Source organism: Phacochoerus africanus, chromosome 7 (genome assembly GCF_016906955.1).
Source record: "Phacochoerus africanus isolate WHEZ1 chromosome 7, ROS_Pafr_v1, whole genome shotgun sequence".
NCBI lineage: Eukaryota > Metazoa > Chordata > Mammalia > Artiodactyla > Suidae > Phacochoerus > Phacochoerus africanus.
The window spans coordinates 57607328-57632023 of record NC_062550.1 but is presented as its reverse complement, the minus strand read 5'-3'; the positions used below and the strand labels follow the sequence as shown (position 1 = coordinate 57632023).

General features: G+C 36.7%; 1 protein-coding gene across 9 annotated transcripts in view; it reads left to right on the top strand.

Moving 5' to 3' along the window:
- The window catches only part of PLEKHA5 (pleckstrin homology domain containing A5), a 253986-nt gene that overhangs the window by 144201 nt on the left and 85089 nt on the right, over nt 1–24696 (top strand). For all 9 annotated transcript variants that reach the window (XM_047787454.1, XM_047787453.1, XM_047787462.1 and 6 more), the window contains 4 exons: nt 12693–12776; nt 13500–13620; nt 16806–16910; nt 19031–19103. In XM_047787454.1, the coding sequence (XP_047643410.1) occupies nt 12693–12776; nt 13500–13620; nt 16806–16910; nt 19031–19103 (383 nt within the window). The remainder of the gene's footprint in view (nt 1–12692; nt 12777–13499; nt 13621–16805; nt 16911–19030; nt 19104–24696) is intronic.

The following is a 24696-nucleotide window of genomic DNA, read 5'->3' as shown; positions in this document are numbered from 1 at the left end:
CTCAGCACTATTGATATTTGGGGCTGGATACTTCTTTCATGTGAACGGCTTTCTTTTCCTATTCATCGTAAGATATTTAGCAGTGTCCTGGCCTCTACCAGCCCTAGGTGTGAGCTTCAGAATATTTCCAGACATTTTCAGGTGTCCCCTGGGAAATAAAATCATTCCCAGTTGAAAACCACTGGCCAACATGTACACATTAAACCATCACAGACAGAAGTCTGGAAGTAAAAGTTAGGTGGAAGTGAGCACCTGGCATCATATTTAGAAGTTTGGGCTTCCTCCTATGCCACAGTAAGTTCAGAGACAAGACAGGACTTAGTTTGTTCTGTGACTATAAGGATGTTTTATATCAAGACCTGAATTTTATCCCTTCTTTATAAGGATTTTTCTAGGAACACAAATTTATTTGAAACCATATTGTTCCAATTTTTCCTTTTCGTCATAAAGAGCGTAAAATCTCTGGTAAGGATTTTTAAAGTAACACCTTGTCTAGTAAAGTTTCAAATGCATTTTTAGTAGCACAGAGGTATGTTAGTTCATAATTTGGTAGTACAGTCGCTTTTGCTATAACATAGAAGTATGTTCCTAAAAATCATCTCCCTATGCAAAATTGGACAATGAAAAAGTATGGGGCCTTTGTGGAAAATGGGTGTAGGAGCACAGGACTCAAAAACTTCATTAGTTAGAGGTTGGGGGGTAAATTAGGAATCTGGAATTAACATACACACACTACTCTGTGTAAAATAAAGACAAAAAGACCTACTGTACAGCACTATATTCAATATCTTGTAATAATCTGTAGTGGAAAAGAATCTGAACAAAAAAGTATAACTGAATCCCTTTGCTGTACATTTGAAACTAATACAACATTGTGAATTACCTGTATTTCAATTAAAATTTTTTGGGAAAACTTCACTAGTGTCAGATGGAAATAAAGATAGGGACCTAATGAAAGTGGTTGCACAGTTCACACATGTTAAATGCTTAGAGAATGCAAAAACACTGCAAATACACTTTGCTTTGAAAAAGACTTGCAGTTTACAGGTGGAAATGGACATTGGAAGGGTTTCAGCTTGAGTTAATGGGAAGTGTTGGAAATAGGGAGATGCGAAATTAAATGGAAACTTTTTTTTGTTGTCATTGTTATTGTTGTTTTTGTCTTTTCAGGGTTACACCTGCGGCACATGGAGGTTCCCAGGCTAGGGTTCAAATCGGAGCTGTAGCCACTATTCTACACCACAGCCACAGAAACACCAGATCCAAGCTGCGTCTTCGACCTACACCACAGCTTACAGCAACGCTGGATCCTTAACCCACTGAGCGAGGCCAGGGATCGAACCGTGTCCTCATGAATCCTAGTCCGGCTCATTAACCACTGCACCATGACGGGAACTCCAGAAACTTGTATTATTACATGTGGATGGTTGGGTACAGACTTCTGCACTCACCTAGAATTTCCCATGTATGAGATCATGCAACAAATGCAGAATTTATTTGATGCTCAAGGTTTTTCCCTAATAGCTGAATTGCATAGGAACAACACTTGTACATGAACATTATAGGAAAACTAATGGTACTCTTAATCTGGATTTTTAAGGCCCTTCAAAGGAGGGAGAAGGGAAAAAAAAAGCTCAACTACAAAAAGGATGGCAAGTGTAGGATGAAAAAATATGCTTTGTAAATAATGCAGAGGACAGACTGGTAGAATTGAGGAAGGGCTGGAATCATATCTACCCTACCCTCTCTGTCCTGAGCAAGGACACTGGTCATGACTTGGTGCCATGGCCAGCCACCTCCCACAGTACCCACTTGCTGTGTGTATTTGAAGAACCCATGTATTAATGTGTTAAAAGAATTCTGTGCATTAACAAAGATGGCTTTTATGATTAATTTGGATTTTTATTTACATTGCTTTCATTTAGTGGCAGTCTCTGTGTTTTTAACTCATATTTTTAGTTTCTGTGAGTAGGTGATATTGAAATTATGTTTATCCTGTACCACTACAGTACTTAAAAATGCAACATTAGTATAAAAATGAAGTGTAAATGCCAATGTAATAATAAGGAATAATTTTGAAATTTAAAAATTAACTTTTAAGAATACAAAAATACATTTGGGTAAGAACAGTGAGGATTGACCATTAGATAATGGAAAATTAGCACATTTAAGCAATTAAGACTGGAATTTGATTTGGTTGATGTTTTGGTTTGTCATACTCTTAATTTATCTTAATTCATTTTTTATGAAATGATTAGAGGATATTACTCTGATTTTTTTTTTGATAAGTATGTTGTTTTGTAGATGACAATTTTTTAAGTAAAATAATTACCTATAAAATCTCAATTTTCTGGATTTGGATTTTATAGAAACCCAGTATCATGAATGACTATAATTTAAAATATACCATTGTATAGATTTTAGAATTTCATTATTAGAATATGCATGATGTGCTTTTTTTTAAATTGGTAACCAAGAGCCAAATTTTAGAAGTATAAGTAAGAACAAATAAATAATTATTTGAATTTATTTGTTTACTTTTTGTTATAATTAGGCATATGTAGTGGGAAAGATTATTTCTTTCATTAAAAAAGAGAAAATGGGCATGGAATCAAGATGGCAGAGGAGTAAAACATGGTGCTTATCTTCTCCCACACACATCAAAAAAAAAAACCATCTTCGTGTAGAATGATCTGCACAGAATATCTATGAAATGCTGGCAAAAGACCCTAAGCCTCTATAAAGAGCAAGAAACCCTCCACATAACTGTGTAGAACAAAAGGAAAAAAAGAGAGAAGAGAGAGAAAAAAGCAATCAGGATGGGTCCAGCACTCCTGAGAAGTAGCTGTAAAAGAGGAAAGGGACCTGAACCCTGGGAAGCCACCTAACTGACAGGGAGATCAGCCAAGACGGAGGGACCTGAAAGCCTCAGAGAAAAGTGCAGCAGGAGGGCACTCAGAGAAAAGTGGACTGAGGAGGGCAAAGCAGAGAGAGAGAGCCAAACAAACCGGCCGCACCATTGCCCCCAGATACCATAGCCTGAGACATCGGCTGGGGGATGGGCTCTGAGACTCAGGCTCCAGAGGTCAGTTCTGGGGAGAAGACTAGGATTGGCTGTGTAGAGACAGCCTGAGGGGCTAGGGAGTGGTGCACCATGGGCAAGGGAACAGAACACCACAGCTGACAGAGCATGGGAGGAGGCCTGGGCCCACAGGAAGAGCAAGGCACCAGAGTTGGGGAGGGCCAGAGGAGGAAGGGCAGACCACCATAGGAATATCTTTCTCAGTGCACTCTCAGGTTCTCCGGCAGCAGGGCACCTCTTATGCAGGCTATGGGCAGCTGGGTGCCTCTTGGGTGGACTGAGGGCAGCAGGGGCAAACCACCACAGCCATCTTAGACTCCAGAGGTGGGCATGGCCCACCACCCACTAGGGGTCCTTGAACAGACACCACCTGCAGTCCCAGTCACCTCAGAGGTGGGCACAGAGGAGCGAACTGTAACTGAGCTTCACCTATTGTTGCTCTTACTCCCCTGGGAATACACACGCCCTGCTGTTGCCACTGCCAAATGCTCTGGGTTCCATGTACACCTGTCTGAGGGTCACTGCCACTTCCAGGGCCCTGAAATCAGGAGCAGGCTGCACCACCTCCCCATGGGTCCAGGCCACTGTCAAGGGCTCAGCAACCAGGCACTGTCTACTAGCCTGGCCCATTGCCTTCATCTCCCTGGAAGCAACTGCAGCCCATACACCAACACATGGATAACAGCCTACACACACTGAGGAAAGAGACAGTGTATATGCAGCCCTCATACCAAAGTAATAATTGACATCCAAACCAAATGTTTGACATCCAAACCAAAAGCAACCCTCATACCAAAATAATAATAGTAACAATAATAAACTCTGCCAAAATACCCATGGGTACTCTGCATAAAAATAGCCCTCTAAGACTGTAGTGGTTGTTTTCCCTAAATTCACAGAATAAGAAAAATAATAAGCAAAATGAAGAAGCTCAGGAACCACTCCCATTTAAAAGAACAGAGAATTCCCCTGAAGGCATGAACAGTGAAACAGACCTCTGCAGTTTAAAAGACACCAAGTTCAAAAAGGAGATAATGAAAATACTGAAGGAATTAAGAGTAGATATGAACAGTAATGCATATTTCTTTAGAAAGAATTATAAACTATAAGAAGTGAAGAAAAATTAGAAAATTAATTTGCAGAGGTGCAAGCTGAGTTAAAGGCACTGAAGAGCAGAATGAATAATTCAGAGGAACGAATTAGTGACTTGGAAGATAGAATAAGGGAAATCACCCAATCAGGACAGCCAAATGAAAAAAATAAAGTGAGAGCACTATAAGAGATATATGGGATAATAAAATGGGTCAAACTACACATAATAGAGATTCCAGAAGAAGAAAAAGAAAAGGGGATAGAAAATATATTTGAAGAAATTATGGGTGAAAACTTTCCAAATCTAAAGGAAACAGTTATCAAGATACAGGAAGCACAGTGGGCCCCAAACAAGTTGAACCCAAACAGACCCACACCAAGACATATTGTAATAAAAATGGCAGAAGTTAAAGATAGAGGATTCTAAAGGCAGCAAGAGAAAAACAAAGAATTAATGATAAGGGAACTCCTCTAAGTTTATCAGCTGATTTCTCCACAGAAATACTATAGGCCAGAAGAAAGTGGCAAGGTATATTCAGAGTTATAAAGGGAAAATTTTGCAGTCTAAAATACTCTACACATCAAGAATATCATTTAAAATAGGAGAAATAAAGAATTTCTCCAGCAAATAGCAACTAAAAGAATATAGCAGAGTACAAACCCATTGTAAAAGAAATACTGAAAGTTCTCCTCTAAATAAAAAAGAAGAAGAAATAGGATGGAGGAATCTCAGAAAGTAATCACTTAGGCGTTTCAAGCATGGTGCAGTGGAAACAATCCGACTAGGAACCAAGAGGTTGCAGGTTCAATCCCTGGCCTCGCTCAGAGGGTCAAGGATTCTGAGCTGCTGTAAGCTGTGGTGTAGGTTGCAGACGTGGCTTGGATCTGGCGTTGCTATGACTGTGGTGTAGGCCAGTAGCTACAGCTCCAATTAGACCCCTAGCCTGGGAACCTCCATATGCCACAGGTGCAGCCCTAAAAAGACAAAAAGGAAAAAAAAAAAAAAAAAAAAGAAAGTAGTCACTTACACAAGGCAGTATACAGATCTAAAAGAAGCCTATTGTAAAAGTGACAATAACACAAGGAACAGCAGAAGGATAAACATGAAGATGATTTAAAAAAAGAAAAAAGGAACTTAAAATCATAAGATGTGGAGAAGGAAAGTAAGAAGCTCTAGACTCTTTTTTTTTTTTTTTTTAGAATGTGTTTGACCCTATATGACTCTCAGGCTAAAACAGGCAGGAATAGGAAGGGATTAACATACTTGAAAAAGAGGACAAACACAAATCAAAACCAAAGAATTTACAAAAACCAAAAAAGAAGAGGACACAAGCATAAAATAAAAGGAAATAATTCAACCAAAAAAAGAAAGGAACAAAGGAGAAGGATAGAATCAACTGGAAAACAAGGTTTAAAATGGCAATAAATACATATTTATCAGTAATTACTTCAAATGTCAATGGACTGAATGCTCCAATCAAAAGACATAGAGTGACAGACTGGATTAAAAACAAGAACCTACAATATGCTGCCTGCAGGAGACTCACCTTAGGGTAAAGGACACATGTAAATTGAAAGTGAGGGGGTGGAAAAAGATATTCCATGTGAATGAAAAAAACAGGAAAGCAGGAGTTGCAATACTCATATCAGACAAAATATCCTTTAAAGCAATGGCCATAAAGACAAAGAAGGACACTATTTAATGTTAAAAGGATCCATTCAAGAAGAGGATATTAAAATTGTCAGTATATATGCCCCTAATATAGGAGCACCCAAATACATACAACAAACACTAACAGACATAAAAGGAGAAATTGATGGGAATACAGTAATAGTAGGAGACTTCAACACACCACTCACATCAACAGACAGATCCTCTAGACAGAAAATCAGTAAGGCAACAGAGATCCTAAATGACACAGTAGAAAAGTTAGACTTCATTGATATTTTCAGGACATTACATCCAAAAAAATCCAAATATGCATTCTTTTCAAGTGCACATGAAACATTCTCAAGGATTAACCACATACTGGGGCACAAAACGAACCTCAATAAATTTAAGAGTATAAAAATTATTTCAAGCATCTTCTCTGACCACAATGGTATGAAACTAGAAATCGACGATAGGAAAAGAAATGAGAAAAAATTGGCTACATGGAGAATAAACAACATGCTACTAAAAAACCAATGGGTCAATGAGGAATTCAAAAGGGAAATTAAAATACCTCAAGACAAATGATAATGAAAACACAACCATTCCAAATCTATAAGACGGTGCAAAAGCATATAGGCCTTCCTTGGAAAAGAAGAAAACTCTCAAATCAACAACGTAACGGCCCACCTAAAAGAATTAGAAAAAGAAGAACAAACAAAACCTAAAGTCAGCAGAAGGAAGAAAATCATAAAGATCAGAGAGGAACTCAATAAAGACAGTAGGAAAAAAATCAATAAAACCAAGAGCTGGTTTTTTGAACAGCTAAACAAAATTGACAAACCTCTGACCAAACTCATCAAGAAGAAGAAGAGAGAAAGAACTCAAATAAGAAATGAAAAAGGAGAAATCTCAACAGAGACTGCAGAAATACAAAAATAAATGAGAGTAATATGAACAATTATAGGCCAACACATTGGACAACCCAGAAAAAATGGACAGCTTTCTGGTGACATACAGCCGCCAAAGCCAAATCAAGAAGAAATAGATTAATTGAACAGTCACTAGAAATGAAATTGTATATGTAATAAAAACACTCCCTACAAATAAAAGTCCAGGACCGTATGGCTTCACAGGCAAATTCTACCAAGCATACGAAGAACATATACCCATCCTTCTTAAGCTTTTCCATAGACATTCTGTGAAGCCACCATCACCCTAATACCAAAACCAGACAAAGATACTACCAAAAAAGAAAATTATAGGCCAATATCTTTGATGAATGCAGATGCAAAAATTCTCAAAAAAAAATTTAGCTAACCAAATCCAACAGTACATAAGAAAGATTGTATACCACGACCAAGTGGGACTCATCCCAAGGTTTATAAGGATGGTTATACATGTGGAAGTCAATGAATGTCATCCACTACATTAACAAAAGAGAAGTCAAAAGTACATCATACTCTGAATAGATGCAGAAAAAGCATTTGACGAAATCTACCATCCATTCATGATAAAAACTCTTACCAGAGTGGGTATAGAGGGAACATACCATAACATAGTCAAAGCCATTTATGACAAACCCACAGCCAATATAAACAGAAAATATAAATATAAAACAACAGAGAAAAGCTGAAAGCCTTCCCTCAAAAATCTGGAAAAAGACAGAGATGCCCACTCTCACCACTGATATTCAACATGGAAGTCCTAGCCACAGCAATCAAGCAAAGAAAAGAAATAAAAGGTATCCAAATTGGAAGAGAAGAGGTAGAATTGTCAACTCCATGCAGTTGGCATGATAATATATAGAAAAACCTAAGGACTCACACAAAAACTACTCAAATTGATCAATGAACTCAGCAAGTAGCAGGATACAAGATTAACATTCAGAAATCGGTTGCATTTTTGTATACTAACAAGAAATATTAGAAAAGGAATATAAAAATACAATATATTTTAAAACGACACACCAACAAATTGAATACCTGGGAATAAACCTGACCATGGAGGTGAAACACTTAACTACTTAGAACTATTTAATCAAGGAAATTAAATAGGAGTCAAAGAAATGGAAAGTTACTCCATACTCCTGGATTGGAAGAATTATTATTGTTTTATTTTTTTGGTTTTTTTGGTGCTTTTTGATTTTTTTTTTTTTTTAGGGCCACACCCACCACATATGGAGGTTTCCAGGCTAGGGATCGAATCGGAGCTGTTGCTGCTGGCCTATGTTACAGCCACAGCAATGCCAGCTCCAAGCTGACCTACATCACAGCTCATGGCAACGCCAGACCCTTAACCCACTGAGCGAGGCCTCAGATTGAACCTACATCCTCATGGATACTAGTCAGATCAATTTCCGCAGAGCCACAATAGGAACTCCAAGAATTGCTATTGTTAAAATAGCCATACTACCCAAAGCAATCTACAGATTTAATGCAATCCCTATCAAAGTACCCATTACATTTTTTACAGAACTTGAACAAACAATCCGAAAATTTATATGGAACCAAAAAAGACCCAGAATTGCCAAAGCAATCCTAAGGGGTAGGGGGAAGCAAGCAGGAGGCATAACTCTCCCAGACTTCAGGCAATATTACAAAGCCACAGTAATCAAGACAGTGTGGTACTGGTACAAAAAAACAGACATACGGACCAATGGAACAGAATAGAGAACCCAGAAATAAACTCTATGGTCAATTAATTTTTGACAAAGGAGGCAAGAATATAAAATGGGGGAAAAAACCATCTCTTCAGCAAGTGGTGCCGGTAAAAGTGGATAGCTGCATGTTAGTCAGTGAAACTAGAACACACCCTCACACCATGCACAAAAATAAACCCAAAATGGCTTAAAGACTTAAATATAAGACAAGACACCATCGAACTCCTGGAAGAGAACACAGGCAAAACATTCTCTGACATCAACCTTATGAATATTTTCTCAGGTCAGTCTCCCAAAGCAACAGAAATAAAAAGCAAAAATAAACCAATGAGACCTAATCAAACTGACAAGCTTTTGCACAGCAAAGGAAACCGTAAAAACAAAAATAAAGGCAACCTATGGAATGTGAGAAAATAGTTGCAAATGATGCAACTAACAAGGACTTAATCTCCAAAATAAACAAATAGCTTATACAACTCAACAGCAAATAAGCAGACAATCCAGTGGAAAAATGGGCAGAAGTCCTGAGAAGACATTTCTCCAAAGAAAAGATACAGATGGCCAACAGACACGTGAAAAAACACTCAGCATCACTAATTGTTAGAGAAACCAAAACTGCAGTAAAGTATCACCTCACACCAGTCAGGGCGGCTATCATTAATAAGTCTACAAATAACAAATGCTGGAGAGGAGGTAGACAAAAGGGCACCCAGAATGTAAATTGTTTCAACCTCTATGGAAAACAGTATGGAGGTACCTCAGAAAACTAAGTATAGAACTACATATGATCCAGAAATCCCACTCTTGGGCATATATCTGGACAAAACTTTCATTGAAAAATATACATGCAATGCTATATTCATTGCAGGGCAATTCACAATAGCCAAGACATGGAAACAACATGAATGTCCATCAGCAAATGAATAGATTAAGATGTGGCACATATACACAGTGGAATACTATTCAGCCATAAAAAAAATATCAAAATAATGCCATTTTCAGCAACATGGATGCAACTAGAGACTCTCACACTAAATGAAGTAAGTCAGAAAGAGAAAGACAAATACCGTATGATATCACTGTGGAATCTAATACATGGCACAGAGGAACCTATCTACATAAAAAAAAACAAACTCATGGACATGGAGAACAGACAGACTTGCAGTTGCCCAGAAGGAGGCAGAAGGGGAGGGAGTGGGATGGACTGGGACTAAAGGGTTAATAGATGCAAATTATTGCACTTGAAGTGGAGGGAGCTGTGAAATCCTGCTGTATAGCACAGAGAACTATATCCAATCACTTGTGATAGAACATGATAGAGGATAATGTGTGAAAAAGAACGTGTATATATATGTATACCTGGGTCACTTTGCTATACAGAAGAAATTGATAGAACATTGTAAATTGACTATAATAAAAAATTTTTAAAGACTGGTCAATAAAACTGTTGAAAATGGAAAAACATAGCAAAATACTTTTTAGAGTGTCCTTGTAAATGAATTAATTCTTACGTCAATTTAATATCAACATCAAATAAAAGAAAACACATTGGATATTTTGAAATTGTAAAAGCATAAATATATTCATTTTTTCATATTGGCTTTAGTCCCTGGTCTTTTAACTAAGATTACAGGGGATGCCAAGGTTTTTATTAGTTAGTTTTACTTTAAGACATGATCTTAATGGTAGTTGGACAATAAAAATGTCAGTTTGATTGAAATGGTGTCTATGTTTGGAGAAAAAAAAAAAAATGTGCTTCCGGAGTTCCCGTCGTGGCCAGTGGTTAACGAATCCGACTAGGAACCATGAGGTTGCGGGTTCGGTCCCTGCCCTTGCTCAGTGGGTTAACGATCCGGCGTTGCCTTGAGCTGTGGTGTAGGTTGCAGATGCGGCTCGGATCCCGCGTTGCTGTGGCTCTGGCGTAGGCCGGTGGCTACAGCTCCGATTCAACCCCTAGCCTGGGAACCTCCATATGCCGCGGGAGCGGCCCAAGAAATAGCAACAACAGGAGTTCCCGTCGTGGCGCAGTGGTTAACGAATCCGACTAGGAACCATGAGGTTGCGGGTTCGGTCCCTGCCCTTGCTCAGTGGGTTAACGATCCGGTGTTGCCGTGAGCTGTGGTGTAGGTTGCAGATGCGGCTCGGATCCCTCGTTGCTGTGGCTCTGGCGTGGGCCGGTGGCTACAGCTCCGATTGGACCCCTAGCCTGGGAACCTCCATATGCTGCGGGAGCGGCCCAAGAAATAGCAATAACAACAACAACAACAACAACAAAAAAAGACAAAAAAGAAATAGCAACAACAACAACAATAACAACAACAACAAAAAAAAGTGCTTCCTTTTTAATCATTATTTATTGTCTCCATGGCCCTGTGTCCTTAACTACTGAGTACTCAGGTCTACTGTTCAGGAGGTCAGAGTAATCTCTTAGCCCAGTAACCGTTGCAGTCTGTGTTGTTATAATTTAGAACTTCCAGAATATTAGGATGAGAGTCTGCTCTTTCCTCCTAGGCAAGTTGATGTAGTGTACAAAAATAATGCAGTATAATTGAGGGTTACTAGTTTTATTTTTGCATGATTGATTTTTATAAAAGAATTTGTGTTTTTCTGTTGTCTCCCACTCTACCAGCTATAGCTTTTTTTTTTTTTTTTAATTTTCCCACTGTACAGCAAGGGGGTCAGGTTATCCTTACATGTATACATTACAATTACATTTTTTCCCCCACCCTTTGTTCTGTTGCAACATGAGTATCTAGACAAAGTTCTCAATGCTATTCAGCAGGATCTCCTTGTCCAGCTATAGCTTTTTAATGCTCATTCCCAAAGAGACGCTTTAAAAAAACATTTTTTTTCCATTTTCATTATTAAGGTGTCTAATGTCTTTCACGGGTTTACCCTCTCTTCCCACAGTGTTTTATTCTGTTTAAACATCAGGATTTACATACCTTGACACATGCAGGATAGTCATCAGTTGGGTACTTCAGTATTTAACACTTACCTCTGGATGCTATACTTTCTTAATTATTCTGTTGTTAATTTATTGTTTATCACATAAACTGATATCCTATTGTGAGACCTTAAGTCTCTACTATTGTACTTTAAATCAACAGGTAAAAAAAAGTCACATGCATGCTTTTTATGTACTGAAAATATCACCACAAATGAATATCTAAACCCACCTGATATTACACCTATTGAATGTGTTTTGTATAAAGACAAAACCACCACCAAAAGCTGATAAGTTAGTAGTCCTATAAACACCATTTGGTGTAATAAGCACCGGTTAACTAAAGGAATAATAGAAACACATTCTATTCCATCAATCATTCTACTGTCGCAGTAGTCAATATATAATTTTTTAAAAAAACTGTATTTATACCTTTTCTTTTGTACAGTTTTAGTTTTATTTACTGGATAAGGTTTCTGGTACTTGAGTATAACAAAAATAACTAGCAACAGTTTGGGTTTGGAAAAGAAACTTAAGTATCTAAAGGTTGCCAGAAAGTTTGTGGTCTGTGGTTATAAATGTCCTACAATACAGGGCACATGTAATAATCTTTTTAAGATTAACAAAACAGTATTCAGTACAAGATCGAGAAAATTTTCTCCATATGAAAGTAAGTTTTCTAAGGTCAAGCATACAAATGATAGATCTTCCTTACAGATTGCTTTATGGTATGTTACTCAATACTCAAGGGGAAAAAAAAATTCATTTACAAATTGATTTATCAAGGTATATTGCATATTATTTTGGACATCTGTTTTTTGTGGGGTTTTTTGGCTTAGATAAGTACCTTAGGATTTTTCTCCTCCCATTTCTAGAAGGCAGTAAGAGGCCAGATCTTAATCATTTGACCTAGAAAGACTAGCGTTTCTTAGACAAAGTTCTTAGTCTCCAAAAAATCGTTGCTCTTTAATCAAAGCTAGGTTGTTTTTTTCCACAAACCTAATTAGGTTTTTTTCTTTGTGTTGTTATTCGTACATTTCATTTAACATTTTTGTTTCTCCTTCAGATTCCATTTTCCTAGAGCATACTTGGTAGAAAAGATTATTTAGGAGTATCAACACCTGCGGGTTTGAATTGCATCTTTTTTATTTACTAAATTTGATGTTTACAATAAAGAAATGGCTATTTTGCTACCAGAATATTTTTAGAAATTCATAGTAATAGTATGTACATTTTCTCCTTTTCTGTTTTCTTTCAGCCACAATGAAAGGAAAGTGACCTGTAAACATCCAGTCACAGGACAGCCATCACAGGACAATTGTATTTTTGTAGTGAATGAACAGTAAGTAAAGCGTTTCATGGAATACCTCCATTCAAAATAAGGTTAGCATTAAAATTGCTCTTATCCATTTTTAATACAGTACAACTTAGTTTTCTTATCTGGACATTTGCAGTCAAGTAAAACAACAGAATGAATGCCTATCTATTTACTACGTGTGGTATAGAGGCATGAATGTAATTTCAGAAGCTGTTTTTACAGTAGCTCAAACACAGATAGTAAACTCAAGACCCTAGGATGCAAGGTCAGAGAAACTGTGAACTTGGCCAAATTATTAAACTAATTTGAGCATAGTTTTCTCATCCTTAAATCAGAGATAGTGGTAATTGCCGTTTCTCAGGATTTTTATAAGCATCAAATAAAATGTGTGAAAATACTTTCTATACTGTAAATCTATTCACAAAAGTTAACTATAGATATTGTTTATTGTTTTCCATAAATTCAATATTTATTAACTTTGTAATTAAATTTTTAATTTTCCAGTTAGGTGACCAAGTAGCATATCTGTAATAACACTTATTAAGATAAACATATTAACCTGTGTTATGCTTTGTTATATTTAAAGTAGTTGTAAATATTAAGCTCCTACTCTAGATAGAGCTTATTGAGCTCTAACTAGTATCCAGCTGAAAAAGTTGGACACCAGCATTCTTAATTCTAGGGAAGCTTTATCGTAAAGTGGTTTACATAAACAGCACGTGTTAGCATTCTGACATATGTTTTCAGGACCGTTGCAACCATGACATCTGAAGAAAAGAAGGAACGACCTATAAGTATGATAAATGAAGCTTCTAACTATAACATGACTTCAGATTATGCAGTGCATCCAATGAGCCCTGTAGGCAGAGTAAGTTATTTTGCTTATTAATAACTGGTATAATGGTCATATCTATTACTCTTACTCTTTTTTATTTATTTTTTTTTGTCTTTTTGCCTTTTCTAGGGCCACTCCCATGGCATATGGAGGTTTCCATGCTAGGGGTCTAATCGGAGCTGTAGCCACCGGCCTATGGCAGAGTCACAGCAACGCAGCATCCGAGCCGCGTCTGCAATCTACATCACAGCTCACAGCAACGCCAGATCCTTAACCCACTAAGCAAGGCCAGGGATCAAACCTGCAGCCTCATGGTTCCTAGTCAGATTCGTTAACCACTACGCCACGACGGGAACTCCTGTTACTCTTACTCTTAATGGACTTAGAATTATAGAATAATAATTTTTATTATTATAGGAACCTAATTACATTCAAGATAATTACATAATTGCAGTGGCTTGGAGTATGAAGTAATGAGATTATATTTTAATAATTTAATGACCTACATTTTAAAAATATTGTAGAGTTCAGATTTTGAATAATTTGACAAATATAATGGATATATGTGTGAGAAGATGGCAGTTTATTGAATCAAGTTTTAAAGGTGAAGATTAGTATAATGGACTAGAAATCCCATTTTCTGACTATTGAGTATGCCTAGAAGAATATATATTCATTCTATCATAATAGACTATTTAAAAATAAATTTAAAATCTTTTACTGCTAAAGGGGAACTCTTGTGCCAGTGTGCTTGATGACTGAAATACTTAGAATCCACTATGTGAAAAGTGCCATAGTTGTAAGGAAATAGAAGGGGGTAGTTTTTCTTTATATCAGAAACAGAAATATTAATTGCTTAATCTATGCTCCCAGGCTTAAGTGTCTATAAAAATTTGTGGTTATTGCTTCTTATACTTTAAACTGTATGCTAATATTTTAAACTGAATATTTAATATAATAAAATTTTAATATAAAAATGTCTTCAGGGAGTTCCCTGGTGGCCTAGCAGTTAAGGACTCAGCATTGACACTGCTATGGCTCAGAGTTTGATCCCTGGCCCAGAATCTTCTGTATGCCAGGTGCATGGCCAAGGAAAAAAATGTCTTCAAACACAGAAAACCTGCTGCTAAATCTGAATAAATAATTACCTTAAAGTTACTGCTCAATTCCTAAATTAATAGATAGCAAGAGATCAGACGTGGCTCGGATCCTCTGTTGCTGTGGCTGTGGCATAGGCTGGTGGCAGTAGCTCTGATTGGACCCCTCACCTGGGAACCTCTATATGCCACAGGTGCAGCCCTTAAAAAGCAAAGTAATAATAATAATAATTGTGCATTTTATAATAGTAAAGCAATCAAAATAGTAAATAATGGTTCTTGTAAAGAAATAGTGGACAATTACCTATTTTAAGTGCCTATCTTAATAGGCATGTTTTTAAAAGGAAATCTTGTAGAATATTACAAGTGTAAATTTTCAAATAACATAAATTATTTCTACTTCTTGTATAACATAATACTGTAGTAGGGGAGTTCCCTTGTGGCATAGCTGGCAAAGGATCTGGTGTTATCACTGTTTTGGCTTAAGTTCAGTCCCTGGCCTGGAAACTTCTACATGCTGCGGGTGTGACCAAAAAATATATATATATCTGAAAAAAAATCCCTACTAGGATAACTGAGCATTATAATGCTTGTTAATATATTTTAATTAAAATCTAGAAAAATGACAGGTGAGTTGAGGGCCACTAAGTCATTGTCTGGAAAGAAAGTTGGATCTATGCCCCCACTTTACACCCCAAATTTTCAAATGGATCATGTATTGAAATGTTAAAAACAAAGCTAATAAAAACAGTACAAGAAACATGGACTTTAAAAAAAAAAAAAAAACTCAGAACGAGATGGGCTATCTAAATAGAACATAAATCCCAGAAGTCAAAATAGAAAATGAGAAATTCAGCTACGTGCATAATACCTATATTTGTATATAACAATTAAAGAATATAGAAGAGTAGGTATTATATGCAGTTATTTGAGAAAAAAGAAAGATACTCAGTTATTTAGATGGACAGGCATGTGTACACAGTGATATCCAGTGCTTCACAGGGAGTCAAGGGTTGAGAAGTGGATTGATCCTTGTATATCTTTTTGTACCTTTTTGAGATTTATACTGTATTTAAGTATTATCTGTTCAAAAGTAAATTAAAATTTATCCAAGTTAAAAAAAAACTATGGTTGATATTGGGCCTTAAAATTATGCTATATACTAATGAGGAGTTCCCATAGTAGTGCAGTGGTTAATGAATCCGACTAGGAACCATGAGGTTTCGGGTTCGATCCCAGGCCTTGCTCAGTGGGTTAAGGATCCAGCGTTGCCGTGAGCTGTGGTGTAGGTCACAGACGCCGCTTGGATCCCACGTTGCTTTGGCTCTGGCGTAGGCCCGCAGCTGCAGCTCCAACTGGACCCCTACCCTGGGAATCTCCATATGTCGCAGGAGTGGCCCAAAAACATGGCAAAAAGACAAAAAAAAAAAAAAGAATATGGTGGAGTTCTCTGGTAACCTAGCAGGTTAAGGATCTGCTGTTGTCACTGCTGTGATGGGGGTTCAATCCCTAGTCCAGGAACTTCTGCTTGCCACAAGCATAACCAAAAGAAAAAAAAAAAAAAGAATGTGGTAAATATCACCTGTATGGTGTCATTCAAGTTCAGAATTGACTGTAAAGAAGAAAACACTTCATTACATCAAACAGATGTCTTGTTTTGACTTGATGTGAAATATTTGTTAATATTTTATATGTGAGATTTGCTCTTTTGGCTTGACACTGTTAACTCTTTAATTGAAACAACACTATTAAATGCAAATATAAATTAAAAATTGTCATTTGGTTTATTCTTTAAAATTACTTAATAATTTTTACTTAAGGTTCTTTTCATTTATGTAGCAGGTAGGACAAAATAGACCACACACTGTGCCTTTTTAAAAATTTGTATATGCAGATTTTAACGGATACAAATTTGTGATCCTTTTGTAATATCCTGGGGGGGGAGGAGTCTTTGTGCAGAATTCTTCGACTTGAAACTACGAAGGCACAAAAGCAGAATTGTAGTATTTCATCTGAAAAGATCAAATCCCGGAAGTTTTAGAGAAATCTAAAAAGAGATGAAAATAAGCTTAATGCTTAGGTATTAATACCACATTTTCTGTTTGTTTGTTTCCTCTTTAGACTTCACGGTCTTCAAAAAAAGTTCATAATTTTGGAAAGAGGTCAAATTCAATTAAAAGGAATCCTAATGCACCTGTGGTCAGACGAGGTTGGCTTTATAAACAGGTACTTTTTTTTCCTTTTTTTTTTCCTATTTGATGTGAAAAAAGGACAGACAGAATCAAAAGGTAATTTTTTGACTAAAGGTACTTAAGACCATTATATAAAATGGAGAAGGAACTGTAAAGTGTGTAACAATGTACTTCTGCTTTAATTTATAGGAAAATCCGATCATAATTTGAGCTTTTTCTGATTTTTTCAGATTTCTGCTTCTGTGCTTTCAAGTCTACTCTCTTAAAGTGTCTATTCTCTGTTTTTCTTTTCTTTGTCCATTTGCTTAAGCATGGGTTACTGAGATACCCTGATAAGTTGGGGGTTATGTTTGTTCCATTGTCTGGGAAACTTGGTAACTAAGCTTTTGGGGAACTTTGTCATTAGTTTTGGAATTAGTAAGGATGCTTGTACATTGGACTTGGTGGTATCTATTTGGATTGTTTAGAGGCTATTGTTTTCCTTTTCCTTTTGAGTTTGCAGCTGGGTTTCAGGGAAATGACCTCCAGATAGTTGAGATAGCTTGGCATTTGAGACCTTTATCTTTCTTTGTTCTCTCTCTCTGATTCTGCATGTATACAGATGATGCAGAGCAAATTAAATATTAGTTCATTGATAGTGCTAATTTATTCTGTCAGATATATTGCTGATTACTTTCAGATGACCTAATAATTATATTCATTAAAATTCATAATGAATTTGTGATGAAACACTCATTAGACATTCTTCCCTCAGAAAGTTGGGTAGCAGCTAAATTGTTTTGAAAGAAGACCAACTTAAAATCTAGAGAATTCCCATCCAAGCAAGTTAGTTTTGCCAATTTCTTACTGAGTGGATTGGATATATAACTTGGATACCAACTTTTAATTTTTATTTAAAGATTGTTTACTATATTTTAACCATCTGACATTTAAAATTATCCAATAAATAAATAAATAAATAAAATTATCCAAGCTAAAAGATCTTTTTAACTAGACTCTAATCAGTCCAAATTATGTTAAAATAGCTCAATGTGATATTGGGCTTTATTGAGGATATGGGATTCCTTGTTTAAAATGATTGCTGTTCTTATTTCTTGATCCCTTGATTAATTTTGTATTACCAAAGCATCACTAACTAGTGTCACTACCATGAGTGTTTATTTGTAATAGGTGTGGACTTACAGGGAAAATTTGCTTGTAGAGCCACTTAAAAATCTAAACTTTAATTATCTGTACTAAAGATATAATTAATTAGGGAATTGAAAATACCATGTAATTTGGGGGGAGGGGAACTTTTCCCTAGTGTAGCTGTGAATTTTAAGGACAAATCTTTTACTTCAAGAGATTTTTACCCATGTAGTTTCTTCAGTTCTAAAGCCATTATTAGATGATGGTTGTAACTAGAAATAAATATTAATCGATGCACCTATGAACTGGCCTCCTTTTGCCTTTGTGTGCATGCGTGTGCTTATGTCTGTGTGTGGGTTTCATGCTCTCCTGTGGTTTTGCTTTATTGCATGTGGGAAGGTAATTTTTATTAAAATTGTAATTTTGTTTGAGCTTGGTATTTTTATTGCCTAAATTACTTAGAAAAAGCTGACAAGTAGATACTCTTTTCCGCAGGATAAGCAAAACCCAAACAGTATATGTAAGAAGAAAAATATGTTTATGAAATGTGTTTGTATGCTGAGGTTCTTTTATTCACAGTCATTTTAAATCACATTACCTTTGGAATAATTTCAAATCACATACTTTTCTTGTTGTTGAAGATTAACATATTTATTAAATCTGGCTTCACCAGAATTCACACACGACTGCACAGTTACATTACTCCCATGCTAGTAGACGTGTGTTCAAAAAGAGTAGATTTCAAGTTGCTTACAAATATGAAACCAAATCAGATTGCTTCAACAGAATTCCTTTTACATGACAGTATTATTCTTCAAACCCAGTATATTTGGGAATGTCTTAATATGATAAACGTTCCTAGAAAACCACCTCACAGTTTTTATTATCGTCTTGGTTAGGTATCAGTGTGGCATACATCAAATACACCTTGTTTTAAAAGCTTATTTTTAAAATATACGTCAGAAATGAGTTTTAATGTTCTGAAATAAAAAACAAACAAACCTTTAACATGCTGATTTAACACAGGACAGTACTGGCATGAAGCTTTGGAAGAAACGCTGGTTCGTGCTTTCTGACCTTTGCCTCTTTTATTATAGAGGTGAGTTTACCATAAACTGTTTGAGTATATTATTTTAAAATTGCAATAGAACATATGTTAAGCATGACATACTCTTTTTTTTTTTTTTTTCCTTTGTAGGGGCACTTCCACAGCATATGGAGGTTCCCAGGCTACGGGTCAAATCGGAGCTGCAGCCCACACCACAGCCACAGAAATGCAGGATCCAAGCCATGTCTGCAACCTACACCACAGCTCACAGCAACACCGGATCCCTAACCCCTGAGCAAGGCCAAGGATCAAACCTGCGTCCTCATGGATGCTAGTCAGATTTGTTTCCACTGAGCCACAATGGGAACTCCCAAGATACTCTTTCAAAGAAAAAAATTATAAATCTTTTTGCTCTTTTATTATCAACAAATAGTATCAAGAAAATCTTTTCTTACAAAGAAAAAAAAAAGAAGTAGGAGTTCCTGTCGTGGCTCAGTGGTAACAAATCCGACTAGGAACCATGAGGTTGTGGGTTCGATCCCTGGCCTCGCTCAGTGGGTTAAGGATCTGGCATTACCGTGAGCTGTGGTATTGGTTGCAGACTCAGCTTGGATCCTGTTGTTGTGGCTCTGGCTTAGGCTGGAGGCCACAGCTCCGATTAGACCCCTAGCCTAGGAACCTCCATATGCCGTGGGTACGGCCCTAGAAAATACAAAAAAAAAAAAAAAACTTTTCTTTATTGACATGTAATAACTGAGTAATTAAAATATGACAGAATGGAGTTCCCTGGTGGTGCATGGATTAAGGATCCAGCATTATCACTGCTGTGATGCAAGTTCACAGGCTGAGTGCAACTAAAAATAAATAAATAGAAAATAAAGTATAACAGAAGACAATATAGTACTTCAAGCAGATTGGTCTTGGTTTTGGTCCATTTTCTGCAATCTGATTGTTAATCTGATTTGTTTTGTGTAAAGAGCATGTGAGTATTCATTCTATAATGTTATCCTTGCATTCAGTGCCTAATAGTTAAAAAACAAAACAAAACAAAAAAAAACCCATTCGTTCAATGGGATTCTTTTTACTTGTCAGTTTTTTCAGATTTAGCCATTAGTCCATTAGACACCCCATTGCCCCCAGTAAATGGTTTTTAGAGGATCAGAGACAACTGTGGTATATTAGCAAGCAAGAAAAACCACAAAGAATGTTTTTCTTATGATGCCTCCCCCCCTTTTTGTTAACAATGACAACCTCCTTGAAACACTGAGAAAGTTGTAGAAGAGATAAAAACCAGCCTCTTAATATTGATGGAGAGGAAATAGGGCTGTTACTTAGGTATGGAGTAGCAGTCTTCATTTCTCTCTCCCTCTCTCTCTCTCTCAAATTAGTAAGTTGTTGATTAATACAATTTTAAGTCTGAGTCCAGAGAGGTCTATTGATGTGCTTTGTGGATCTGTTAGATACCACACATATCTGTTAGATATGAAATGATAAACGAGATCTACAGGCTGTGTTGTCTGTAAAAATCTGCTTAAGCCACAGTATAAAATCATGAATCTGGACAGTCACTTCCTCCCTACTTTAAAGTCTGATTGGAAGCAGTCTCTAAAGAATTAGATGCCAATGCATAATTACTAGTTTATATATCACAAAATATAATAGAATTTTTGAGCCTATTAGCAGTTTTAAAATTTACTTCGTTGATTGTCAAAAAAAAAAAAAAAACGGGGCAGAATTTTGTGGTCATCTATCAAAGCAATATTTGCATATTGACCTTCAGATTTTGAAATTTCTAGAATTGTATTTATCTCTCTCTCTTTTTTTTTTTTTTGTTTCCCCCACTGCATATTGTGGTTGAGAAGTACTGCTGAGTCAGAGTTAACCAAACCTATAAAATGTCATTTTGTCATAGAGATGTTGGTGAGGCTGCAGTTGTGGTATTGTCTTTAGTTAAATGCCAGGCTTACTCTACAATTTTCTTTAAAGATTTTCCCAGTCTTTCAGAAGGTCAGGATTGGTAACTCAAACATTACTCCTAACCTTATAATTTGTACTTGTCTCTCTTTTCAGTATGTTTTATAGACTACTTAGAACTTTAAATAAGAACAAGAAAATGTTTACTGCTTCTCACATAAAAATTTCTTAATGTTAATTTGCAACAAAAAGAACACTGAATTCCTTGTAATTTGCTGTTGTTACTGCTCCTAGAAATGTACTACTCGTCACTTTTATTGAAATAGAAAAAACTTTCAACCTAATTTTTAAAAAGTAAAAGTGAATTCAGAAGCCATGTTGAGTATGAGATTCCATGTTACTATTAACCGTATGCATTTTACATTCAGTGTTTTATTAATTTTAGTATAGTTCCCCATAAAAGAGGAATGTAAAAAAGAAGAAAATGTAGGAAGGACAGAAATAACATTTAACTCTTGTTCTTCAGATGGTTGGAAAGAAGTATATGATATTACATTTTTACTATTTTATCAACTGCAAATGTCAGATTTCAAATAAAAATGATCAGATTTTAGTGAAATGATCATAATAGCTTGCAATTTTGGGAGCCTTGATGCTAAGCACATAACATACATTCTCTAGTCCATTTCTTCCTCACAGCCACCTGATAAGGTGGGAAATCTTATTAAGCTCATGCACACAAGAGGAAAATAAGGGCAGCAAGGTAGAGTTACTGACCTGAGGACTCACCTAGCAAATCTCACAGCTGGGATTTACATCTAGTCCCTTCTAACCACCAGTTTTTCTCCCCACCTAGGTCTCCTCTTTTCTTGTACACTGAATACAACAGCCCCTTTATTCTTCTGTACCTTTCCCAAAAAAGCTTCTAATATACTAACATTTAGAGTGTACTGTCAGAATTTTTTGACAGATCAGTCTGTGTTTTACAGATATGGGAAATAATGTAGAGAGAAAATAAGAGCTTTGCCTTTTTATTATAGTAAGCTGGCATCTAATACCAGACGGAAGCCCAGGATCCTACTGTTCTTTACAGTATACCAGGCATATCATGAACACTGTGAGAAAGCACTGAAATTGCTCTATTCGAATCCACCCATTAATGAAACTTACCATGGGACATAATTCACTCAACCAACATTTATTGAGTAGGACCTGCTTCATTTCAGGTGCTATCAAAACAGCAGTTCCTGTCGTGGCTCAGTGGTTAATGAAACCAACTAGTATCCATGAGGGTTCGATCCCTGGCCTTGCTCAGTGGGTTAAGGATCTGGTGTTGCCATGGGCTGTACTGTAGGTCGCAGACACAGCTCAGATCTGGTGTTGCTGTGACTGTGGCGTAGGCCAGCAGCAACAGCTCCAATTCGACCCCTGGCCTGGGACCCTCCATATGCTGCAAGTGCAGACCTAAAAAGACCAAAAAAAAACCAAAAGTACCCAGCAGTGAAAGAAAGCTTCCATGAAGCTTACCATCTAGAGATGTCAGGGAGACAGTATATAAATAATATACTCAAATTTTATACATTATTTAATTATATAATTTATATATCACATAATATATAAACTTTTATATATTATTTAATTCAAATAAACAAGACCATGATAAGTGCTTTTAGGACTATAACGTCTTGATACGAGAGAAGGGTGTGGGGCAAAGGCCTCTTTGGATTGGGACTCTGAGCAGATGTTTTAAACAGCAAGATCTCAATGACAAGTTGAAGCCAGGGTGGGCAGAGTATTCCAGGCAGGGGGAGCAATAGGGCCGAGGCTTTAAGGTAGAGTGTTTGGGATGTTGATGGAGCATAAAGAAACCAGTGTGCCAGTATGGAAAGAGATGGATGGGAGTAGGGAAAAGAGATGGGTAGGAGAAACAGAGATCGCACCAGTGTACGATTCTGTTGGAGTTTGGGTTCTGCCAGAATGCCATAAGGAAGCAGCTGTCTACTTTCAAGTGGAAGAGTGATATGTTTTGATTTACATTTTGAAAAGCTCCCTCAAGCTGCTGTTGGAGAATGGATTATAAAGGGGAAGGAAAGGAAGCAGAGTTGGGAGTTACCGTATAAAATGATGATGGATTTAAGGTGGAGCTAGCAGTGAGCTCTTTTGATGTACCAGACGTGTTATTAGATAGTAAGTAGGATGTGGAAATTAACAATATAAACCCCTCTCCTTAGGGAACTCACAGGTTAGCTTAAGAAGTCTGAGGAAAAATGTGTATTCAGTTATATTGAATGAGTATTGACCAGGATTGTCCAAGGAAGGGAATTAGGAAAGAAGGGTGATCTAGACCAAGGACTTAGCATGTGCAAAGCATGAGTGAGCATGGCTTTTTGGTAAAATTACACATAGGGCTTAAGGAATGAAAGTTATGTCTGAAGACCTAGTAAGAGTAAAGGCCAAAAAGTAGACGAAAGCATGAAAGGCATAGTTTGCCTTTCTAATGAATTTAATCTTGAATGTGAAAATAGTATCAAGATCAAGTGTACCTTTTAGAAAAATGACCCTGACATTGAACTAGAAGCCATGGTACCAGTTAACAAAATATTGAAGTCTTCTAGGTGAGGAATGCTGGTGAGTAACAGTGTTCTGGTCTAAGTTATTTACCCAGCTGTAATTGTATGTATTTCTTGTTTTGTTCCCAAACATCTTTAAGGTGAAAGAAGTGAGGGATCTGAAATGTCACCTGATCCCACTGAAGTGTGGAGATTCTTATGGTTCCTGTCCCAGGTTGTGTTCCCTGTGATAGAGATCAGGGTGCAAGAGGCTTCCTGAGGCGTTTTCATGGGACCAGGCCCTGTGGTGGGGAAGGGAAAGAAGTAGGATGGGGCAGGGGAAGAAGTTAGGCTGCCGTGCACTAGAAAGGCCCAGCTGACCCATCTCCAGTGGGCAATTCATTCCTTTTTTTTTTTTTTTCCATTTAAAAAAAAATTTTTTTAACGATTTTTATTTTTTCCATTATAGTTGGTTTACAGTGTTCTGTCAATTTCTACTATACAGCAAAGTGACCCAGTCACACACATATATATTGTTTTTCTCACATTATCCTCCATCATGCTCCATCATAAGTGACCAGATATAGTTCCCAGTGCTATACAGCAGTATCTCATTGCCTGTCCACTCCAAATGCAGTAGTTTGCATCTATTAACCATGTATTAGATTCCAGATGTAAGTGATATCATATGGTATTTGTCTTTCTCTTTCTGACTTCACTCAGTATGAGAGTGTCTAGTTCCATCCATGTTGCTGCAGATGGCATTATTTTGTTCTTTTTTATGGCTGAGTTGTATTCCATTGTGTATATATACCACATCTTAATCCATTCATCTGTCATTGGACATTTAGGTTGTTTTCATGTCTTGGCTATTGTGAATAGTGCTGCAATGAACTGCAATATGGGTGCATGCATCTTTTTCAGGGAAATTCTTTCTACAAACATCACTCAGACTCAGTACCTGCCTTCAGCTTGGCAGGACCTCAGAGTGATAAAAAGTAAGACAGTTTCTTAGGTCAAGTTTGGTTGAGAAGAAAAAGAAGAATGCCATGTTCAGGAACATTTAAATAATTTGGTGGAGGACTCTTAGGATGGTCATTTGACAGATGAAGATTTTATATACCCTCAATTTTATGTCATATTGTCAGTATTTGCTGAATTCTTAGTGTGGGCTAAATGCA